We start from the raw sequence: 23,979 nt of genomic DNA, 5'->3' as shown, positions 1-23,979 counted from the left end.
ACCAGGGAGGAGGGAGAGGGACAAGAGAGGGAGAGAGTCTTCTGATGATGGAGGTCAGAGCCTCTATTCTAGTACCACTCCAACTGTGCTCCCTGCTGACTCCACCTTTGAGTAGACACACTTATACTTCAAGTCCTTCCCCTTGGATTTTAACCATAAATATATTCCCTCTCGAATTATTGGTAGAGTTAGACTTCACTGCAGCCTTGCCAATCCCCTGGTTAGTAGAAAGCCTCCTTTTATTTAGCAATGAAGATTTTGAATAAATGGAAGAGTGGAGAAAGGAGTTTTGTGCACAGCACTATACTCACCAGGGTGGATCATTTGGCATTTCCTTCCTTGTGTTCAGGGCTAAGCCTGGTGCCCACCTTGTGCTTTTCCAAGGCACATGTTTTCTGCCACATGGCTGTTGGGAGGTGAATATCTCCCTGGCATCTCTGTCCACTTGTATCGGTTGCTTATCCAACTCGTCGTTTTGCTGTGGCTTCAGCATCTGATGGCAGATGCAGAGCTGCAGTGCCTGCACGCTTTGTGGAAGAAACAGCGATTTCTCTAGTCATGAAAAAGAACAACTGTTCCCTTAATCACGAGTCCCCGTCTCTTCATACCGTCACATTCTGTGATGATTTGAAGCTTTTCCTGGTGATCAGTTCCCTCCACCCACTTCGTAATGTGACAGCTTTATTTCCAGAATCCACCTCAGGCCAAAACTCACGTGTGCCCCCAAAGTATTGTTGAGCTTTTATCGACTACATTTCCCCCTTTGTTAAGCAAGGCAGAGCTAGCTGGCAAGACAGTCTCTGGGTGACTAATTCATTTTTCACTTGACAACTTCAAGATATGGGTTTTTATTGCTTCTTTTAGTCCATCAAATAAGAAAGTAGCCCTGTAGCGTGTGTGTGTGTGTGTGTGTGTGTGTGTGTGTGTGTCTGTGCAGGCTCTCTTTGTATGGCAAAGAAGGAGAAGTGTGTGGCTAAGAGCACATCCACACCGCTGACTGCTGTCCTCCGGAGTGCCCGATGCTGTCATTCCCAAAAATGATGTGGCGCTGCCCTCTAGAAGGCAAAGCTGAGAACTCCACTCGCTCCCCAGAGAGGGAAGTTTGGATAAGTGTAATGGCATTCTTGCCTATAAAATATTTATACCCCTATTTTTAAAGTAGTCTCATTTAACCTGGTGTTGACACCACATCAGTTCATGTAAATGATCTAAATTAACTCTGAATGGCAAAGAGCAACTCGGCCACTTCATCCTAGCTTTCCTCTTCACTTAGTCGCTTCCCTTTGAGGATGGAACAGCGACTTTTCGGCTGTCAGCTATTTGGAAGCTCATTTACCACAGGTTAAGGGTTTCGAATCCATAATGTAAATTTCTTGATTGACAGACCTTTGCCCCTGATGGTACAATCAATTTTCTATTGTGCACTAAATTATTTTCTCTAAGCAAATGAAAGTGCCCCAAGAAGTGAACTCTGGCAGGGGGCAGGACTGGAAATATGCACAAGGTAACCAGTGTCATTTCTGCTTTCTTTCTGGCTGTCCACGAAGACAAAGGGGTTGATGACCCAGGAGAAGTGACCTGCTTTGCAGGCAGTAATAAAGGCAGCAACTCAGAAGTTCAGTCCCTGAGCTCCTTCCAGTCAGATTCTGGCGACGACAATGGTAAGAAGTCATGGGATTTGTCCCCCCCCACACCGGTGGGCTCTGTTTCCTGTGCTGGCGATCACTGGTTGAGAGGAAGGTGTTGGGACCCATTCTGTTTCCTGGTCCAAGCGTGGGCTTTTGCTCAAGCTCACAGCTTTCGCTGGGCTCCACTGTTGTGTGTCCGCTGAAAAAGCAAGCACTCATTGAGCCACAGCTGGGAGCAGGCACAGAAGTAGAGGAAGTTCTCGCAGACCTCCAGTAATGTGTCCTCTTTGACTTGGTTCATGATGGAACTACCTCATCCCAAAGGATACTCTCTAGCAAAGTGTGATTTGTTTCCTTTTTTATTCTAGCTCATGATGATCTCTTCACACTTCACTATCCATCCAACCTCCCCATCATTAGAAATTAGTTCAGAGGCAAGACCTCCTTCTCGTAGAACCTCCTTCCCAGAGAGGCGGTATCTTCATTCTTCTTCAATCATTTGAGGTCATGGGCCTTTGGAGAATCTTATCTTAGATACGATGGATCAGCTCCTTAGAAAAATGCACATACACCCAAAATGTTGCATACAATTCTGTGGGGTTCATGAACCTCACTGACACTCCAAAGCTGCAGCCTCTACCTCTTGTGAACCCATGTTTATGGAGAGGGCATTAATGAAGGACTGGGTTTTCTGAGCTTGAGGAACCAGCTTTGGAGGATGGGTTGGTCTCCCCAGGGCAGGGAAAGGGTACAGAAATAGTCATAAAACAGTGAGAATTTACCACATGGTGGTGAACAAAGAATAATTTCAAATAGCCATTGACGATGACAGGCAGGCTTACCTTAGTCTATACGTTATGCTATTTTCCCATTTATCAACAATTGGCAAAATTGAATATTTATAATTTATGTAATCATTCACCCCATAAACCCTTGCTGAGTTTCTCCTGAATGTTGAATCCTGTGCTGGACATTTTGTACCCTGAAGAACAAAATGAAAATGACATAGTCTTTGCCAACCATCACTTGCCCCCGGCCCGCCCCAGGTAAAGAGAGGAACAAAGGAGCCCCAAGGCCATAGAAGCAGTCATGGAAGTAAAATAGTCTACTTTCCCCATCACCACCCCCAAATCTCTTCCACCTCCATCCCAAGTCCCTGGCACTCCTGAGAGGTGTGGAAACTTCAGTGCATCTGACCACTGGGGTAACAAACCATGTAACAGTGGATTTCTTCTGAGCAGTCTCAGAAGGTCAGAGGCAGGCCTCCAGATTTCTTTGCCTTGGTGTTTACTCCCTTCCTCATCCCCAGCCAGAAGAAAAGTTGTTGCTGGCTTGCATTTTATGTAGAAGCAGCCAAGAACGTAGTGTTTCCAAACTCCAGGCAGCAGCTCCAGCGATGATGCCTGGTTGACTATTCTCACAGGCTTTTCTTCATCACACACTTGGGCTTTCAGGCTTAGCATTCTAGGTTGGTCCTGACTAAAGCAGGCTTCCTAAAGTGCCTGATCACCTCTCCAGAAGCTACTGGTATCAGGTGCTAAGGCAACCCATATGAGCACAGAAATCTCCTTCCCAGTTTCTGACTATTTCAGAGGCCAAATGCTGACTCCCATCTACACTTTACGGGTGGGATCTGGGCCTCGGGTCGTTCTAGGCTATCGATGGCATCATGTGAGTGTGAAACCATCAGTACTGCAAAGGTTATCCTTCATCACTGGCATTTGGCTTGGAGCAGCATGGCTGACCAGCAAGTAATTATCCCTGGGAATAGTGAGATCTTCCTTGGAGCCTTTGGGAGTCACTAATGAGAAATTAGCATAAGCTTATGGCCTTTGCCTTCCTAGATTGATTTCACTGGGCCACGAGGTGTGAATTTATGACCCAGCAATTCCTGCCGATCATGCCTTTCAGGAGGACTGGCCCTGGATTTGCTGCTGTTTCCCTTCCTCCAAGAAGCCAGGGGGATGAAAGTGTCCACTGGAGTCCAATGGATGGACTATGGGAAGCTTTGGGTGTTTGCATGCTGTGCCTTTGTTGTTACCATTGTTGTTGTTAAGACAAGTGAATGTATGTTTAAAATACATAACTAACCTGAAGCTGTCCTTCTCCTCCCTCCTGTCTTCTTTTCCTGGCCACAAGCATCCATAGTGACTGTCATTCAGCTTGTCAACAATGTAGTTGACACTATAGAGAACGAAGGTATTTACTGTTTTCTTCCATAGCATTTCTTTGTGCAGAGTTAACCTTTTGGAAGTATCACTTCCTTGTTACTTTGAACTAGGGGTGACTTTTTTTTTTATTGAAGTATAGTATAGTACAATGTTATATAAGTTTCACGTGTACATCATAGCGATTCACAATATTTGAAGGTTATACTCCATTTATAGTTATTGTAAAATATTGTCTATATTTCCTGTGCTGTACAATATAGCTTTGTAGCTTATTTATTTTATGAACTAAAGGTGATTTTAATCAGTTGGCAGCAGAGGGGGCGGTACAGGTGGTTTCAATGAGATGCTGAATGTCTCTCTCTGGATTGGAGTGAATTTTACAATTTCGAAAAAAAATCCAGGTCATAATTCTTTTAATGTGTGAGGTACTCTTTTTATAAAATCCCTTCCGAGAGAAGAGTACCCACTTAATCGAAATCCAGATTAATACTAAATTCACTCTTACATTCAACATGTATTGATTGAGCACCTACTGTGAGCTGGGGATATTTAAGAAATCACTCAAAACTACAATATTATGGGAATTGATTTCAATCGGGTAACTTTTATTAGTGATTTAATACTGGTAGGGCCTGGTACAGATGTGACATATCTTTTCATTTCACAAATAACAACAAGGAGAAATAGGAACATTTTTTACATCATCTAGAATGTTCTATTGCACCTTCTTCACATGACTTGGACTGTCAGTTTTACTTCTCACTTTGTATTTAAACAGTGTCTGTCACGGATCAAGGACAGAACTACAACCGAGGTGATTCTGCCATGCCCCAGCATAACATGTTACTTATGCGTTTGGAATTGCTGAGTTTGTTCTTACCCTGTCACCTCCTTCCATCTTTTCTGAGTTTCTTTGATCTGAAATTTGCATGTTCCAGGTGTCTTGTGTGCTTGGTACTGGAGGTGAAAGCCCCAGCCCAGCATCCTCCCTCCCCCAGCTTCTCCCCTGCTCCAGCAGCTCATTCGTTTGCACGCACATCTCCCTGCCTCCCGTGGTCCACAGGACAGCTGATGCATCTCCCTCTTCGAGCATGTTGCCAGCCTGGATGTGCACTTAGCCTATGGCTAGGAAGAGGAGAGAGGGTTCTAGAACTGTTGTTTGCTCGGCACGCCCTCGCTGGCCATCGCTTCCGGCATGGCTGAGTGGGAGATGCTGCAGCAACCAGGTGTCATCCTCAGAGTTGCCATTGCCTAGTACTTACCGGGCCAGAGCATGGCTGGTCCTGAGAGACCCTTGTAAAAAGCATGCGGGTGACCCTGGCTTCTTAGGGTCTCCTGGATGTTAAGAATTGCATGTCAGGTTCCTTGCCTGCTCCTTTCTGAGCCCTGACTCCAGCTCCATTCTGGAGGAAACTAACTGACACGGCTTCTCTCTCACAGCCTATCACTGGGACACCTCTGACTGGATGCCGGGGGCCCGCCTGTCGGACATAGAAGAGGTACCCAGCTACGAGAACCAGGAGGGAGGCTCGGCGCACCAGGGCAGCACGCGGGAGTTGGAGAGCGATTACTACCTGGGCGGCTACGACATCGACAGCGAGTACCCACCCCCCCACGAAGAGGAGTTCTTGAGTCAGGACCAGCTGCCCCCACCCCTGCCAGAGGACTTCCCGGACCAGTACGAGGCCCTGCCGCCCTCCCAGCCGGTCTCACTGGCCAGCACGCTGAGCCCAGACTGCAGGAGAAGGCCCCAGTTCCATCCCAGCCAGTACCTCCCTCCCCACCCCTTCCCCAATGAAACGGATTTGGTGGGCCCTCCCGCCACCTGTGAATTCAGTACTTTTGCCGTGAGCGTGAACCAGGGCACAGAGACAGCAGCAGGCCCAGCAGACAGTGTGTCTCTCTCCTTGCACAATTCCAGAGGCACCTCGTCCTCGGATGTGTCAGCCAGCTGCGGCTTCGACGACTCCGAAGTAGCCATGAGTGACTATGAGAGCGTCGGGGAGCTCAGCCTCGCCAGCCTTCACATTCCCTTTATGGAGACCCAGCACCAGACCCAAGTGTAGAGGATGCGCCCGGTGATGCGCCTGGTTTGTTACAGAAATGCGGAGGGAGACTGGCTGGGCTCACATCTCCACGAAGGGTCCTGTGTTGAGCGAGCGGGAAATGTGGTATTTTCTTCTGGGAACTTCTTCCCGAGCCATACTGTCATAAGCAAGCTCGACTCTAGCTGGCCGAAAAGGAAAGGTTCAGAAATTGTTTCTGAGAGGTGACCCATCACCCTGGCAGTGCGTCCCTGCGCTCATGACCGACAAGACGCACCTAGTTTTTAAAGGGGGAAACAATTTCACCCATTGTTATACAGTCCATCTGTATGGCTTTGTGCAGTACTGTGCCCTGGAAAGTGTTACAGCATCGGTCCTTGCAGTATTAATAACTGGCAACAAGCCAAGAGGCATTGTTGCATGTAATTTTGAGCCAATGGGGAGGGGGGAATGAAAATAGTAGTTATGATTGTTGGAAAAGTTAGTCTCTTAGGCAAAAGAAAAGAGGAATAAATATTATTAAATAAGAAAATGGGATGAAGGCTTTCAAATCAACTCTCTTTTTTTGTTTTTTTTAATAAGCTGCCCAATTTTCAGCTATAAAATTAGGTTTGGGTAACATGTTTAGTATGCTCAGTTATTTTTGTTTGTTTGTTTGTGTTAAGCATCCAATATAATATAGTTGGATTTTATGATCTTTGAGAAAGATATCAATGAAGAGGAATACGTGAGGATATTTGGGTACCATTTTGTAGGTTGTGCAAACATTAGAAAGAATGTGATTATCTGTCTTTGTGTTTTCCAGTAAATATTCTTGGCTGTAACTTTAATTTTAACATTGCTGCAGAAATTGGCCTTTGTTCTGAGAATCAGGAAATAAAAAGACAAATAAAGGAATATTTTGGTACATTGTTCTCTAGAATGAGAGATATTGAGAGGTTTAAGCTGAATTCACAAATTCAGGGAAAAAAAGAAAATATAATACTTTCAAAGTTTTCAGCTAGATAATCACAATTCTTGATAATGCAGATAAAAGGTACATGTTGTTTTAAACTGTTAGCATCATCACTATAAATGCAATTATGTTTTTAAAAAAGGAGAAGAAAGTAGATAGTCCTTGTGTGTAAATTATAATAGTGTGTGTTTCTGGTCCTATGTACAAATATGTGCTTGCACTCAATAAGGCTGCTCTTGAGGAAAGCTGACGGGAAGGTTTTAGGATATGGACTATATTAAAAATCCTGCCAACGAGGCCAACCTTCCAATTTCTCTGATCTTGATGATATTAGAGAAACACCAAATGCCGTATTTTATTCTGGTTCAGTTAACTTTATTATGGTACTGCCATTTATATTAACTTGAAGCAAAACTGTGCTTTCTTAGGAAACAAAAAAAACAAAAACTGTATTTTGTTATAATTTTCCAGAACTAAACTCTCATTTGAAAAATGTGTAAAGTTTCATTACACCCTGGGGTTCTCCTCTCATCTGACCTGTGGGCTTCAGCCTTGAGTTTCCAAATTTAACAGGAGAATCAGCCCACTGGAAATACAATAACCCGGTAGTCGAAGCTTAAAATTGACGAGTTGAGTGACTTTCCTCTTTTGCTTCAATCAGATCGTGGCCACGGGCGCAGCGGCCATGGTTAAATAAATGCATATTTGCACTCTCTGCATATGAGCAAATCTCTGTGTCCACAGTTTCTGATGACATATGGCATTGGTGTGTCCACCGTACTGTCCTGATCTGTGTGTTATCCACTCAGACATATTTTTAATTGCTTCAGTTGTGTTCAATCCACTTCTCTGCAGGAGTCAGTGTTTCTGAAAGTTCGTGGTTAAGAAAAAAAAGAAAAACTCATTTTCATTCCCAAGCTTCCTGAGTATATGCATAAACTTCACAGATTTTTCAGCTTTTCTCCTCTTCCTATCTCTTAGTCAGACCTACTCATGGAAGCATTATCTGCACTGTGGTCTTGAAATAAATGAATTTCACTAAGGCTGCTTGGGAGAATAAAGTCTTTGATATTTCTCTTATGTAAGAAACCATTTGCAAGAATCATGGAGAAAATGACGAACTAATGGTCTAGAATAGAACTGCTGCTACACTTTCGATAATGCAATGACATAAAAAACAATCAAAGTAAAACCAACAATTCATTTCTTGCCCCCAGGAAATATTAGAAGGAGATTAATGCCCATGAGTCAGTCCTGCTTACACAGCATCCCCTCTAGGCAGACTGCCTGACCAACACAGTAATGAAGGAATAAATAGATCCTAATGCGGTTGTGAAGTCACCCATGAAAATTGTGCCCACTCTTGGCTCTGACCTATATAAAATACCTCTTTCTTCAGGATATCTTCCCTTGATTTTCTGCAGAGTAGCTCTGTAGCTAAATGTATCCCAGATAACCTTGTGTCATACTTTGATTCATTATCTTTAAACACGTGATATCTTTTCACTTTTTGGATAATTAGCTTTCCCAGTAGATTCTGAAATGCTTTGCAGTCAGGCCAAGATGGAACTAGGTGGGGTGACCACTGATTCAAGTGCTGGAAGGGTCCTTAAGGTCTGCTTGTCCAATCCCCTTATTTTATAAAAGAGTAAACATACCCAGAGAGGGGAAGGGACTTCCCCAAGCTCACACAGGAAGGTAAGTAGCTGAGCAAGAACTAGAACCTATCCATTTGGCCAATATTCTTTCTATTAACATTGTTCACCACTAAACTTCCTGGGGCATGGTATCTGCCTGCTTCTGCTAGACCTTCTGATTTCTCACCATTCCTGCTTTGGAATATACTAGAAGAGAAACCTCATGGAGAGTATTTTTCTGGAAGCCTCATGATCCTAGGTTTCCTTGCAGCTCCCATAGGAAAGGTGCAGTTACAGAATTCACACATTTCTTTGGACATCTATCAAAACTGCTTTCGCCAAATGAATGTTTACTAAAATGAGGATGGAGTGATAATCACAGGATGGAACTAAGACCAGTCAGCAAATTCAGTAAAACTTTGATTATATTACCTATTAGGTGCATTTATTTTTCTCCTTTTTCCCCTCTCCCCTCCCTGGTGTTTATTCCTAACCCATTCACCATGCTGAACCGCGTGGGAAAGATTTAAGCCAATTAGTATCTTTCCCATACATATTTTTCTAACATGTATGTTCTACCTCTGGAAGCCATTTTCCATAGCCTATTGTAGGCATTTTACTTGTATTGCACACATTCTGATTAGGTTGAGAATAGCTGGACTAGTGATGTTTGTCATATAGTAAGCAGAAGCTATAGGGCTGTAAAAGATAAATAAAATAGGTGTTGAATTTATTTGCTCTCTTCTATGAGTATTTTTCTGCTGAATTTCGTTCCATGCCAGCTTTCCATGTACTCATATCCTGCCAATTCATGAAATGCCATTGAGGAAGACTTAGTGATATGAATAGGTCAAGTCTATGCATCTGAGGTTTACCCTATCAGACAATCAGGGTGAAGACCTAGAAAGGGAATTGATGATGCATTCCTGGAACTTACCTGGAACCACCCTAGGGAATCACTAGCAGATCTGGGGAAAAAAGCAAGGAAAACACTATTGGCCAACTCCTGTTTACTTCCCACCCTCACCCCGCCCACTGCCCCCACTAATGCTGAGTCTACATAATCAACGTCGGGGAATAGACATTAACAAAATAAATCACTTAGGACCCAGAAAGCACTTTCATGGGAAATAATTCAGGAAGATCTGGTGTTCATTTTGCATGGGTTGCCCAGATAATTGTCTGGGCTCTCCACTCTGCTGCCCCCCCAGTGCACAGATATTGCTAAAGTGGTTAGGCTTTTATGTTTTATGTTTTTAGCTTCAAACCATGAGAAATGGAGATTTGAAGAGACATTTCTTTAACGTCATCATTTTGTGTGGTCTGTGAGAAGGCGGGTTCTGTGTTTGTGTTGGGTTTTGTCCTGCCATGTTCAACTGCACAGTATTCTGGTGGAAATCCACGATGTCTTTAAGCTTCTGGTTGTATAATTCTAGGGTTTAAAGTCTCCATGTGTGGATTTGGCACCAGTTAACATTTAGCCAGCTAGCTAAGAGATAGGAAAAGAATAAGATTTTCTTTCCTTATGTAATAATGAAAAGCAATAATTACAAGTATGTAATATTACACAAAGGCCATAATTAGTCTCTTCCAGTGTTTAGAATGCACTCGAGAATCATAGAGTCATTTGGAGCGTGTTTGGACCCATTAGTATGTACTGTAGTACCCTTCTGGCAAACAAATACCTGAATTGCTACTATTTAACAATTTTATGAGCCCATAATACTGCATTTCGGGAAGTGACAAACGTGTTCAAATGTGTTTGGAAATGGAAACAGTTCTTTTTAAGCACTGTATCAGAGAGATTGTCTTGTAAATTTACCTGTTACAAACAGGCTGGTTTGTAAAAGATGTATGTTTTGGTGTTTAAAATGTTTATAAAATTGTATATAATGGTTTCAATTTTCCAGGCTTTTGTAGATATACTGTATTTGATGCCTATCAGGATGCTTTAATTTGGGGGGTCGAATATAATTCTAAGTCATCCATGCTGTTGATCTGCAAACTTCTGAGGTAACTACACACACACACAAAGCATTTTAGATTTGAAAATGATGTTTTTTAAACATTTCCAAAAGTACTGTAACCTTTCTTTGGTTCTACTATTTTCATTTAACTCTCTCTGTTTCCAAGAAAATGCTTTCATTGACATTTTAGAAAACAAGTGTGTTTTGCCCAGTTACTAAATACCTGATTCTTATGCCTTTTCAGATTCAGAATGAAGTACATCATTTCTTCACACACATGTGCACTCACCTAAACTTGCACACACATCACACACCAAACGTTATGCAAAGGGAAAGCTAACACTTAAAGTGGGTCTTGTCCCTTATGGAAATAGATTTTTTGTGCATATAATGCTGTTGGCAGTATTCAGTCTTGTGTTCTTTTTCTAAAAAATGAAGGAAAAACAAAAAACGAACAAAAAAAGACAGCCAAAAAAAAAAAAAAAACCAACAGTGTACAGGTTTGTAACTGCCAAAATTTGATGGTTAAAACAAATTTTCAAGTAAAAAGAAAAAAATGAAACTAGCAATTGTGTTGACTCTTTTTAAGTGTTGCCTTTTATTTGTCTTCAGCTAATTGCTCCCATAGCACTTATATTTGTAGGGATGGTAGTTTTCGCAGAAACTTCTTACCTCCAGAAAGATTTCCTTTGGCTCTGGTGCACCTGTGCTGGAATTTTATGTAGCTTCTTACTGGGCACACACCCTGTAGGGTTTTCTCCTGATGAGAACGAAAACAGTGCTCGAGATTTGAGCAAATAAGGGTCATCGAGCCACATTTCTGCAGAAGTCATTCGTAAACACATCCCCACACATTCTAGGCAGCTTTTTCCAACAAGCCTCGTCCCCCCTCAAAAAAATAAAATAAAATAAATCTAAAAGTTTGGGGCACAGTTAGCACTTGAGTTTTCCTCCAAAGACCAGAGCTCTAGAAATTTTTTTTTTTTTTTTTTTTTTGTGGTACGCGGGCCTCTCACTGTTGTGGCCTCTCCCGTTGCGGAGCGGAGCACAGGCTCCGGATGTGCAGGCCTGGCAGCCATGGCTCATGGGCCCAGCTGCTCCGCAGCATGTGGGATCTTCCCAGACCGGGGCACGAACCCGTGTCCTCTGCATCGGCAGGCGGACTCTCAACCACTGCGCCACCAGGAAAGCCCTAGAACTTTTTTATACAGAGTGAAAGTCAAAATATATACAGGACAAGTTGGGGAGGAGGGACAAACTGACCTTTCAAAGATGACCTTTCAAAGAAGTGACATTACAAGAGGTTAGCTTGAGACCAGGAAGGACTCCAGAAGGGGAGGGGCACCTTCCTCCCAGCCTTGGTGAGGGAAGGCGAGGTCCTCCTGTGAGAACCACACTGTCTGAGCACCAGCAGCATAAAAGCTCCTCCTCAGGCCCTGGGGCACCCCTGGAGTTGGCCCTGCCTGCACCAGCAGCAAAACTCCACCTACCTGCCCCTGACCAGGATCTTGGAGCCCTGGAGCCACTCTCCTCTGACTAGGCATTCAGTCTCTTCTTACTGGAAATCTTTACCATGCAGGCAGAGTTAAGTGTGCTGCATCCTCTGGTTACTTGTCCATCCACGTAGGCACGTAAATGCTTAAGAACTGGATAAAAGAGAGGATGCACCAATTTGTTGCATTTGCCAACTTCCGTGGTATCGATGCTGAAAACTCAGCCTCTGTGCACCAGTGCCAGATCGAATCTTGGAGACAGAGTTTTGGGTGAAGTAGAAAAGAAGAGCTTTATTGCTTGCCAGGCAAAGGGGGATACAGTGGGCTCATGCCCTTCAAAACTGTGTGTCCCAACCCAGGGGAATTTGCTGAAGAGTTTTATAGCAATGGTTCAAGGGTGGGGTTGCCAATGAGAATCAGGGTGTGCAATCCTTTAATCTGGTCTCAGGTGGTCTCCTGATGAGTTTCTGTGGTTCTCCTGAGGTTATCAAACTGTGACCTTCTCTCTGGAATGAAGAATACTTCATCAAGTAGTTAACATCTTCCATTTGTTGGGGCTTTGAGTTCTGCAGAAGAACTCAAAGATACTGTTATGTGTATCACTTGAGGCAGAACCAGGATCCTGTCCCAAGGCTGAACTATTGTTTCTTGGTGGCTTCTCCCTTGTCTCTGCATCCCCTCCCTTCCCTGATTAGCAACTGCTTGAGCCTACCCTTTGGAACTCAGGGAAGGTCATGGAGGCTGAAGCCTATTCCCTACAAACAAGAAGTGGGGGACACAGAAAGGTTTCCATGCCCAGGAACCCCACAGCGTCCTGCTGGGTTTCAGTATAAACACTTGTATCATGGCTGGTTCCAAACTACCAAGGTAACGTGAACTGGCTCACAGATTCCTGAGACTCTAACATTGGGCTCTAGAAAATCAGTATAAGCCAACACCAGCAGACCACTGGCTCCCCATTAGACCAGAAGGCAGAGTTGAGCCTTCACTGTCTTTGTTTCCCAGGTTCCCAGTATAATACAGGCCCTTACTAGACATTTTTGATTGAAAAATTAATCAGTGATGTCTCCAGCTAAATCCCCTTGATCTTATAAATCCTTCCTCATTTTGGTGAACTTAGTAACTGCAGTGAGAAAGATTTCAAGAGACACAAGTGTTGAGAATGCTTGAAGTCTCCTGCCTTTCAACCCAACAGCACAGTGATGTGTTTGTAAATTGAGCAGCAGGAAAATATTCATGTCCATGTCTCTCCCATGGCCACCCTTAGCAGAAAGAGAATTTGTTTCAATCTCCACCTGTACCTCCAAAATGGTAAGGCCACCCAGAGATGTCAATTAAGAAATAACATTGGTCCAGCTAGGGAAAGAGGAAAAGGAAAGGATTTTTTATGTCGATCTCCATTCTCTGCTGGTTCTTTGAAATAAAGGGGCTGGTTTTAGCTTGGAAACTGGTCTCTATGGAAAGGTAATTTTCTTTTTCTGTGCCTGGGTCAGGGATGCCAAGGTTCAGTGATTCCCTAGGACAATTCAGGACTCAACATAGAGTTCTACTCATAGCTATGAAATACTGTCAACCAGGGGAGCTCATTAGACATTCATCATTCAGGGTATCATTGAAGGCTGGTCTTGTCAGCAGCCTTCACCTGGGCTGTACCAAAATTCCAGACTCCCAGAAGGAATACAGGTGTTCAGCATAAACGAAATGGTGGGAACCCCTCCTGAAATTCACTCTCCCAAACACAAGCCAAGGGCCCACCTGTGAGCAGGGCTTTCAGAGAACAGCATCAGCCCTGCTAGTTCCCACAAAGACCCTCCAAAATTTCTGCTAAATTGTTGCTTCCCCTGATTATCCAAACTCTTAGCAATTAACAACCTCTATTTTTCATGGGACACTCCATGTGGCCTGGGGCTCTTCAAATCTCTACCTGCCCTTCTCTGTGGAAGCAAAAGATCCAACCAATGCAATTCTGCCAAAACAACTGGGTGAAAGCAACCCAATCAATAGATGATGCTATGCAGTAGTGATTTCAGCAAAAATTGTCATCTCCGGTCACTAGTTTTATATAACTGCTGGTTTTGGTGCACAACAGGGCAGTTTTCCAACTTAGATATTCATCTTGAAGCACTTTGGACTATTTCTCAAAATTCTTCCATTTTTGTCTCCATTCTTTTGCTTTTTAAATTCCAGTTATAGACGAAAACATAGGAAGAACACTCTTTGATATAAATCACAGCAAGATCCTTTTTGACCCACCTCCTAGAGAAATGGAAATAAAAACAAAAATAAACAAATGGGACATAATGAAACTTAAAAGCTTTTGCACAGCAAAGGAAACCATAAAGAAGATGAAAAGACAACTCTCAGAATGGGAGAAAATATTTGCCAACGAAGCAACTGACAAAGGATTAATCTCCAAAATTTACAAGCAGCTCATGTAGCTCAATATCAAAAAAACAAACAACCCAATCCAAAAATGGGCAGAAGATCTAAACAGACATTTCTCCAAAGAAGATATACAGATTGCCAACAAACACATGAAAGGATGCTCAACATCACTAATCATTAGAGAAATGCAAATCAAAACTACAATGAGGTATCACCTCACACTGGTCAGAATGGCCATCATCAAAGAATCTACAAACAGTAAATGCTGGAGAGGGTGTGGAGAAAAGGGAACCCTCTTGCACTGTGGGTGGGAATGTCATTTGATACAGCCACTATGGAGAACAGTATGGAGGTTCCTTAAAATACTAAAATTAGAACTACCATACGACCCAGCAATCCCACTACTGGGCATATACCCTGAGAAAACCACAATTCAAAAAGAGTCATGTACCACAATGTTCATTGCAGCACTATTTACAATAACCAGGACATGGAAGCAACCTAAGTGTCCATCATTGGATGAATGGATAAAGAAGATGTGGCACATATATACAATGGAGTATTACTCAGCCATCAAAAGAAACGAAATTGAGTTATTTGTAGTGAGGTGGATGGACCTAGAGTCTGTCATACATAGTGAAGTAAGTCAGAAAGAGAAAAACAAAAAGCATATGCTAACACATATACATGGAATCTAAAAAAAAAAAAAAAAGGTTCTGATGAACCTAGGGGCAGGACAGGAATAAAGATGCAGATGGCAGATGTAGAGAATGGACTTGAGGACATGGGAAGGAGGAAGGGTAAGCTGGGCCGAAGTGAGAGGGTAGCATTGACATATACACACTACCAAATGTAAAATAGATAGCTAGTGGGAAACAGCTACATAGCACAGGGAGATCAGCTCAGTGCTTTGTGACCACCCCGAGGGATGGGATAGGGGAGGATGGGAGGGAGATACAAGAGGGAGGGGATATAGGGATATATGTATACATATAGCTGATTCACTTTGTTATACAGCAGAAACTAACACATGATTTTAAAGCAATTATACTCAATAAATATGTTTAAAAAAAAGAAAGAAAGGGAAAGAAAGAAAGAAGAAAGAAAGGGAAAGAAAGAAAGAAGAAAGAAAGAAGAAAGAAAGAAAGAAAATACAGTAATCAAGGCAATTCCAGGATACTGAGCAGCCATTGTGCTTAGGCCGGTTTCCTACCTTTCATGTTTAGCATTTCCTATTTTCACAGCATTATATTTTTAAGTGTCAGAGACACTAATCCTGTTGTATGCTATTAGAATTAAAATTAATAAACCTACATTGTAGACAAGATAATTGAAGCATAGTAAGATTTAAAGGATTTATTTAAGTAAATAAAAATAGAACACATAAACTCTTGCATTTCGTTCCCCTGCTCACCACATTGTGAAAGAGCAGGGAGTATGGAGAATATAAATTCCAAAACTTAATACCTTGAAACTCAAAATAAATAAATTATATAAATAAATTCCAATTAATTTTCAGCCAATTATGCCTGCTCTGTACTGTTTTTAATAAAGAAGTTTTGGAACAACTTAAGTATCTAACAATAAATGATAACTTGGAACAAACTGGCCTCAAAATTAAAACAGCCTAACAAACCAAGCAGGAAGAAGTGGATTAGAAATAGAAAATTCTAAAACAGTTTTTAAAATATCCCTTTACTTCCGGGTAAGATGGCAGAAGAGTAAGACGCGGAGATCACCTTCCTCCCCACGGATACACCAGAAATACAGCTACACGTGGAACAACTCCTACAGAACACCTACTGAAGGCTGGCAGAAGACCCCAGACCTCCCAAAAGGCAAGAAACTCCCCACATACCTGGGTAGGGCAAAGCGGAGAGATTCCCGTACAGAGGATCGGTGCCGAGCGGCACTCACCAGCCCGAGAGGCTTGTCTGCTCGCCCGCCGGGGAGGGCGGCGCTGGAAGCTGAGGCTCGGGCTTCGGCCAGAGCGCAGGGAGAGGACTGGGGCTGGCGGCGAGAACTCAGCCTGAAGGGGGCTAATGTGCCACAGCTAGCTGGAAGGGAGTCCGGGAAAACTCTGGAGCTGCCGAAGAGGCAAGAGACTTTTTCTTCCCTCTTGGTTTCCTGGTGCGCGAGGAGAGGGGATTAAGAGCGCTGCTTAAAGGGGCTCCACAGACGGGCGCGAGTCGCGACTGAAAGCGCGGAGCCCAGTGACGGGCGTGGGACGCTGGGGCTGCTGCTGCCGCCGCCAAGAAGCCTGTGTGCGAGCGCAGGTCACTGTCCACACCGCCCTTCCGGGAGCCTGTGCAGCCCGCCACTGCCGAGGTCCCGGGATCCAGGGGCTGCTTCCCTGGGAGAACGCACGGCGCGCCTCGGACTGGTGCAACGTCACGCCGACCTCTGCCGCTGCAGGCTCGCCCCGCACTCCGTGCCCCTCCCTCCCGCCCGGCCTGAGTGAGCCAGAGTCCCCGAAGAGGCTGCTCCTTTAACACTGTCCTGTCTGAGCGAAGAACAGACGCCCTCCGGCGACCTACACGCAGAGGCGGGGCCAAATCCAAAGCTGAGACCCAGGAGCTGTGAGAACAAAGAAGAGAAAGGGAAACCTCTCCCAGCAGCCTCAGAAGCAGCGGATTAAAGCTCCACAATCAACTTGATGTACTCTGCATCTGTGGAATACATGAATAGACAACAAATCATCCCAAATTGAGGAGCCAGGAGTCAGTGCTGTGCCTCTGAGGTGGGAGAGCCAACCTCAGGACACTGGTCCACAAGAGACCTCCCAGCTCCACATAATATCAAACGGCGAAAATCTTCCAGAGATCTCCGTCTCAACACCAGCACCCAGCTTCACTCAACGACCAGCAAGCTACAGTGCTGGACACCCTATGCCAAACAACTAGCAAGACAGGAACACAATGCCACCCATTAGCAGAGAGGTGGCCTAAAATCATAAAAAGTCCGCAGACACCCCAAAACACACCACCAGACGTGGACCTGCCCACCAGAAAGACAAGATCCAGCCTCATCCACCAGAACACAGGCACTAGTCCTCTCCACCAGGAAGCCTACACAACCCACTAAACCAACCTTAGCCACTGGGGACAGACACCAAAAACAACGGGAACTACGAACCTGCAGCCTGCAAAAAGGAGACCCCAAACACAGTAACATAAGCAAAATGAGAAGACAGAAAAACACACAGCAGGAGAAGGAGCAAGATAAAAACCCACCAGACTTAACAAATGAAGAGGTAATAGGCAGTCTACCTGAAAAAGAATTCAGAATAATGATGGTAAAGATGATCCAAGATTCTATTTCCCAGATCCAAAATCTTGGAAATAGAATAGACAAAATGCAAGAAACAGTTAACAAGGACCTAGAAGAACTAAAGATGAATCAAGCATCGATTAAAAACACAATAAATGAAATAAAAAATACTCTAGATGGGATCAATAGCAGAATAACTGAGGCAGAAGAAGGGATAAGTGAGGTGGAAGATAAAATAGTGGAAATAACTGCTGCAGAGCAAAATAAAGAAAAAAGTGAAAAGAATAGAGGACAGTCTCAGAGACCTCTGGGACAACATTAAATGCACCAACATTCGAATTATAGGGGTTCCAGAAGAAGAAGAGAAAAAGAAAGGGACTGAGAAAATATTTGAAGAGATTATAGTTGAAAACTTCCCTAATATGGGAAAGGAAATAGTTAATCAAGTCCAGGAGGCACAGAGAGTCCCATACAGAATAAATCCAAGGAGAAATACGCCAAGACACATATTAATCAAACTGTCAAAAATTAAACACAAAGAAATCATATTAAAAGCAGCAAGGCAAAAACAACAAGTAACACACAAGGGAATCCCCATCAGGATAACAGCTGATCTCTCAGCAGAAACTCTACAAGCCAGAAGGGAGTGGCAGGACATAATTAAAGTGATGAAGGAGAAAAACCTGCAACCAAGACTACTCTACCCAGCAAGGATCTCATTCAGATTTGATGGAGAAATTAAAACATTTACAGACAAGCAAAAGCTGAGAGAGTTCAGCACCACCAAACAAGCTTTACAACAAATGCTAAAGGAACTTCTCTAGGCAAGAAACACAACAGAAGGAAAAGACCTACAATAACGAACCCAAAACAATTAAGAAAATGGGAATAGGAACATACATATCGATAATTACCTTAAATGTAAATGGACTAAATGCTCCCACCAAAAGACACAGATTGGCTGAATGGATACAAAAACAAGACCCATATATATGCTGTCTACAAGAGACCCACTTCAGACCTAGAGACACATACAGACTGAAAGTAAGGGGATGGAAAAAGATATTCCATGCAAATGGAAACCAAAAGAAAGCTGGAGTAGCAATTCTCATATCAGACAAAATAGACTTTAAAATAAAGACTACTAGAAGAGACAGAGAAGGACACTACATAATGATCAAGGGATCGATCCAAGAAGAAAATATAACAATTGTAAATATTTATGCACCAAACATAGGAGCACCTCAATACATAAGGCAAATACTAAGAGCCATAAAAGGAGAAATCGACAGTAACACAATCATAGTAGGGGACTTTAACACCCCACTTTCACCAATGGACAGATCATCCAAAATGAAAATAAATAAGGAAACACAAGCTTTAAACGATACATTAAACAAGATGGACTTAATTGATATTTATAGGACATTCCATCCAAAAACAACAGAATACACATTTTTCTCAAGTGCTCATGGAACATTCTCCAGGATAGATCATATCTTGGGTCACAAATTAAGCCTTGGTAAATTTAAGAAAATTGAAATTGTATCAAGTATCTTTTCTGACCACAATGCTATGAGACTAGATATCAATTACAGGAAAAGAGCTGTAAAAAATAGAAACACATGGAGGCTAAACAATACACTACTTAATAACGAAGTGATCACTGAAGAAATCAAAGAGGAAATTAAAAAATACCTAGAAACAAATGACAATGGAGACACGACGACCCAAAACCTATGGGATGCAGCAAAAGCAGTTCTAAGAGGGAAGTTTATAGCAATACAATCCCACCTTAAGAAACAGGAAACATCTCGAATAAACAACCTAACCTTGCACCTAAAGCAATTAGAGAAAGAAGAACAAAAACATCCCAAAGTTAGCAGAAGGAAAGAAATCATAAAGATCAGATGAGAAATAAATGAAAAAGAAATGAAAGAAACGATACCAAAGATCAATAAAACTAAAAGCTGGTTCTTTGAGAAGATAAACAAAATTGATAAACCATTAGCCAGACTCATCAAGAAAAAAAGGGAGAAGACTCAGATCAATAGAATTAGAAATGAAAAAGGAGAAGTAACAACTGACAATGCAGAAAAACAAAAGATCACGAGAGATTACTACAAGCAACTCAATGCCAATAAAATGAACAACCTGGAATAAATGGACAAATTCTTAGAAATGCACAACCTGCCAAGACTGAATCAGGAAGAAATAGAAAATATGAACAGACCAATCACAAGCACTGAAATTGAAACTGTGATAAAAAAAATCTTCCAACAAACAAAAGCCCAGGACCAGATGGCTTCACAGGCGAATTCTATCAAGCATTTAGAGAAGAGCTAACACCTATCCTTCTCAAACTCTTCCAAAATATAGCAGAGGGAGGAACACTCCCAAACTCATTCTACAAGGCCACCATCACCTTGATACCAAAACCAGACAAGGATGTCACAAAGAAAGAAAACTACAGGCCAATATCACTGATGAACATAGATGCAAAAATCCTCAACAAAATACTAGCAAACAGAATCCAACAGCACATTAAAAGGATCATACACCATGATCAAGTGGGGTTTATTCCAGGAATGCAAGGATTCTTCAATATATGCAAATCAATCAACGTGATACACCATATTAACAAATTGAAGGAGAAAAACCATATGATCATCTCAATAGATGCAGAGAAAGCTTTGGACAAAATTCAACACCCATTTATGATAAAAACCCTGCAGAAAGTAGGCATAGAGGGAACTTTCCTCAACATAATAAAGGCCATATATGACAAACCCACAGCCAGCATCGTCCTCAATGGTGAAAAACTGAAACCATTTCCACTAAGATCAGGAACAAGACAAGGTTGCCCACTCTCACCACTCTTATTCAACATAGTTTTGGAAGTTTTAGCCACAGCAATCAGAGAAGAAAAGGAAATAAAAGGAATCCAAATCGGAAAAGAAGAAGTAAAGCTGTCACTGTTTGCAGATGACATGATACTATACATAGAGAATCCTAAAGATGCTACCAGAAAACTACTAGAGCTAATCAATGAATTTGGTAAAGTTGCAGGATACAAAATTAATGCACAGAAATCTCTGGCATTCCTATATACTAATGATGAAAAATCTGAAAGTGAAATCAAGGAAACACTGCCATTTGCCATTGCAACAAAAAGAATAAAATATCTAGGAATAAACCTACCTAAGGAGACAAAAGACCTGTATGCAGAAAATTATAAGACACTGATGAAAGAAATTAAAGATGATACAAATAGATGGAGAGATGTACCATGTTTTTGGATTGGAAGAATCAACATTGTGAAAATGACTCTACTACCCAAAGCAATCTACAGATTCAATGCAATCCCTATCAAACTACCACTGGCATTTTTCACAGAACTAGAGCAAAAAATTTCACAATTGATATGGAAACACAAAAGACCCCGAATAGCCAAAGCAATCTTGAGAACGAAAAATGGAGCTGGAGGAATCAAGCTCCCTGAGTTCAGACTATACTACAAAGCTACAGTAATCAAGACAGTATGGTACTGGCACAAAAACAGGAAGATAGATCAATGGAACAGGATAGAAAGCCCAGAGATAAACCCACGGACATATGGTCACCTTATCTTTGATAAAGGAGGCAGGAATGTACAGTGGAGAAAGGACAGTCTCTTCAATAAGTGGTGCTGGGAAAACTGGATAGGGACATGTAAAAGTATGAGATTAGATCACTCCCTAACACCATACACAAAAATAAGCTCAAAATGGATTAAAGACCTAAATGTAAGGCCAGACACTATCAAACTCTTAGAGGAAAACATAGGCAGAACACTCTATGACATAAATCATAGCAAGATCCTTTTTGACCCACCTCCTAGAGAAATGGAAATAAAGACAAAAATAAACACATGGGACCTAATGAAACTTCAAAGCTTTTGCACAGCAAAGGAAACCATAAACAAGACCAAAAGACAACCCTCAGAATGGGAGAAAATATTTGCAAATGAAGCAACTGACAAAGGATTAATCTCCAAAATTTATAAGCAGCTCATGCAGCTCAATAACAAAAAAACAAACAGCCCAATCCAAAAATGGGCAGAAGACCTAAATAGACATTTCTCCACAGAAGATATACAGACTGCCAACAAACACATGAAAGAATGCTCAACATCTTTACTCATTAGAGAAATGCAAATCAAAACTACAATGAGATATCATCTCACACCAGTCAGAATGGCCATCATCAAAAAATCTACTAACAATAAATGCTGGAGAGGGTGTGGAAAAAAGGGAACACTCTTGCACTGCTGGTGGGAATGTGAATTGGTACAGCCACTATGGAGAACGGTATGGAGGTTCCTTAAAAAACTACAAATAGAACTACCATATGACCCAGCAATCCCACTACTGGGCATATACCCTGAGAAAACCATAATTCAAAAAGAGACATGTACCAAAATGTTCATAGCAGCCCTATTTACAGTAGTCCAGAGATGGAAACAACCTAAGTGTCCATCATCGGATGAATGGGTAAAGAAGATGTGGCACATATATACAATGGAATATTACTCAGCCATAAAAAGAAATGAAATTGAGCTATTTGTAATGAGGTGGATGGACCTAGAGTCTGTCATACAGAGTGAAGTAAGTCAGAAAGAGAAAGACAAATACTGTATGCTGACACATATATATGGAATTTAAGAAAAAAATTGTCATGAAGAACATAGGGGTAAGACAGGAATAAAGACACAGACCTACTAGAGAATGGACTTGAGGATATGGGGAGGGGGAAGGGTAAGCTGTGACAAAGTGAAAGAGCGGCATGGACATATATACACTACCAAACGTAAGGTAGATAGCTAGTGGGAAGCAGCCGCATAGCACAGGGAGATCAGCTCGGTGCTTTGTGACCCCCTGGAGGGGTGGGATAGGGAGGGTGGGAGGGAGACGCAAAAGGGAGGGGATATGGGAACATATGTATATGTATAACTGATTAAATTTGTTATAAAGCAAAATAAATAAATTAATTAAAAAAATAAAAATAAAAAAATAAAATATTCCTTTAATTTCTTGTACTGCCCTTTCTCCTTTCTCCCTTCCTTCCTCCCTCCCTTGCTCCCTTCCTTCCTTTCTTTTTTTCTTTCTTTCTTCCTCCTTCCTTCCTTCCTTTCTTCTTTATCTTTATCTTTACCTTTTCTTACTTCCAAACCGTGCAGTTTCATTACAAAAATGAGAAAAATGAAGACAGGCAAAGGAAGGTCTTAAATAACCCCTACATATATCTCTAAAAATGATCGCTTGTATATCAGAGTATAGTATTTTACGACTTTGTCTATATAGATATATATTAACATTTTTTTAAAAGGAGAATCTTTATGAATATACTTTTTGGAATTTTAAAGAATATTGCTCCAAGTAATAGATGACTGCTTTCTTACGCAAAGACAGAAACAGTACAAAGGCATCCAAAGCAAAGCATGAATGGTCCCCTGCACTTTCAACTGATGTTCCACCCCCTGACCTCTACCTCCAAAACAAACAGGATCATTTCTTTAAAAACGTAGGGGCATTTTTTAAACCCTTTTATTCAAATTCTTCTCTATCAAGTGTTTTGTGATCTTTCCTTTTTATATGTTTTCTGATCTGCAAGCCCCTCGTTTATCTACCACATTCCCCAAGATTCAAATAGCTCTCCTCCCGTGTCCCTTTCTCAAGCTTCTTGAAATCCTGCATCGTTTTCGAGTTGTGCCCTTTCATTTGGCAGTCAGTTGCATTGAACTGACACTAAGTATACAGAACCCATGATCAGCTAGAGCCAGCGTGTCACAGAACCTGATTCCAGGGCTAAGCAGGGAGAGATGTTGAAGTAGAAACGATTTCTACAGGTTTTCAGTTCATTGGTGAATGTTTCCTTAGTGTAAACACCTTTGCTTCCCCACTCAACCTCCTAACAGTGAGGGGTTCAGATAATGAAGACTTCTTGTATATGTACAAATACACATATGTGGATGGGAAGGAGTTACAAGATAGGATCCTATTTTATATATTGTCCTGAAACTTGCTGTGTTCGCATAACACCCTGTTTTAGATACCTCCACAGGTCAGTGCTGTCTTGTGCTTAATGGCTGCATTGTTTTCCACAACATGATTATCCTTAATTTTATGTAATCATGCCCTTCTTTTCTTATTGAAATATAGTTGATTTATAATATTATATTAGTTTCAGGTGTGCAACATAGTGATTCAATACTTTTATGAATTAGACTCCATTTAAAGTTATTACAAGATGATGGCTATATCTCTCTGCACTGTACAATATATCCTTGTTGCTTACCTACTTTATACATAGTAGTTTGTATCTCTTAATTCCACACCCCCATTTTGTCCCTCTCCCCCTTCCCTCTCCCCACTGGTAACCACTAGTTT

The 23,979-nt window shown here is 42.0% G+C and overlaps 1 protein-coding gene across 3 annotated transcripts in view; it reads left to right on the top strand.

The window, feature by feature from the left end:
• The window catches only part of FAT3 (FAT atypical cadherin 3), a gene marked incomplete at both ends in the record, with an annotated part of 565,070 nt that extends 559,205 nt beyond the window's left edge, over positions 1-5,865 (top strand). For 2 of the 3 annotated variants that reach the window (XM_079707440.1, XM_079707441.1), the window contains 4 exons: positions 1,548-1,661; positions 3,768-3,827; positions 4,578-4,613; positions 5,240-5,865. In XM_079707440.1, coding sequence (XP_079563566.1) covers positions 1,548-1,661; positions 3,768-3,827; positions 4,578-4,613; positions 5,240-5,865 — 836 coding nt within the window. The remainder of the gene's footprint in view (positions 1-1,547; positions 1,662-3,767; positions 3,828-4,577; positions 4,614-5,239) is intronic. The other variant, XM_079707439.1, reaches the window with a different exon arrangement.
• Between the last annotated feature and the right edge of the window lie 18,114 nt (positions 5,866-23,979).

This window comes from Hyperoodon ampullatus (genome assembly GCF_949752795.1).
Source record: "Hyperoodon ampullatus genome assembly, chromosome: 7".
Taxonomy (NCBI): Eukaryota; Metazoa; Chordata; class Mammalia; order Artiodactyla; family Ziphiidae; genus Hyperoodon; species Hyperoodon ampullatus.
This window is presented reverse-complemented; position numbering and strand designations above follow the sequence as displayed.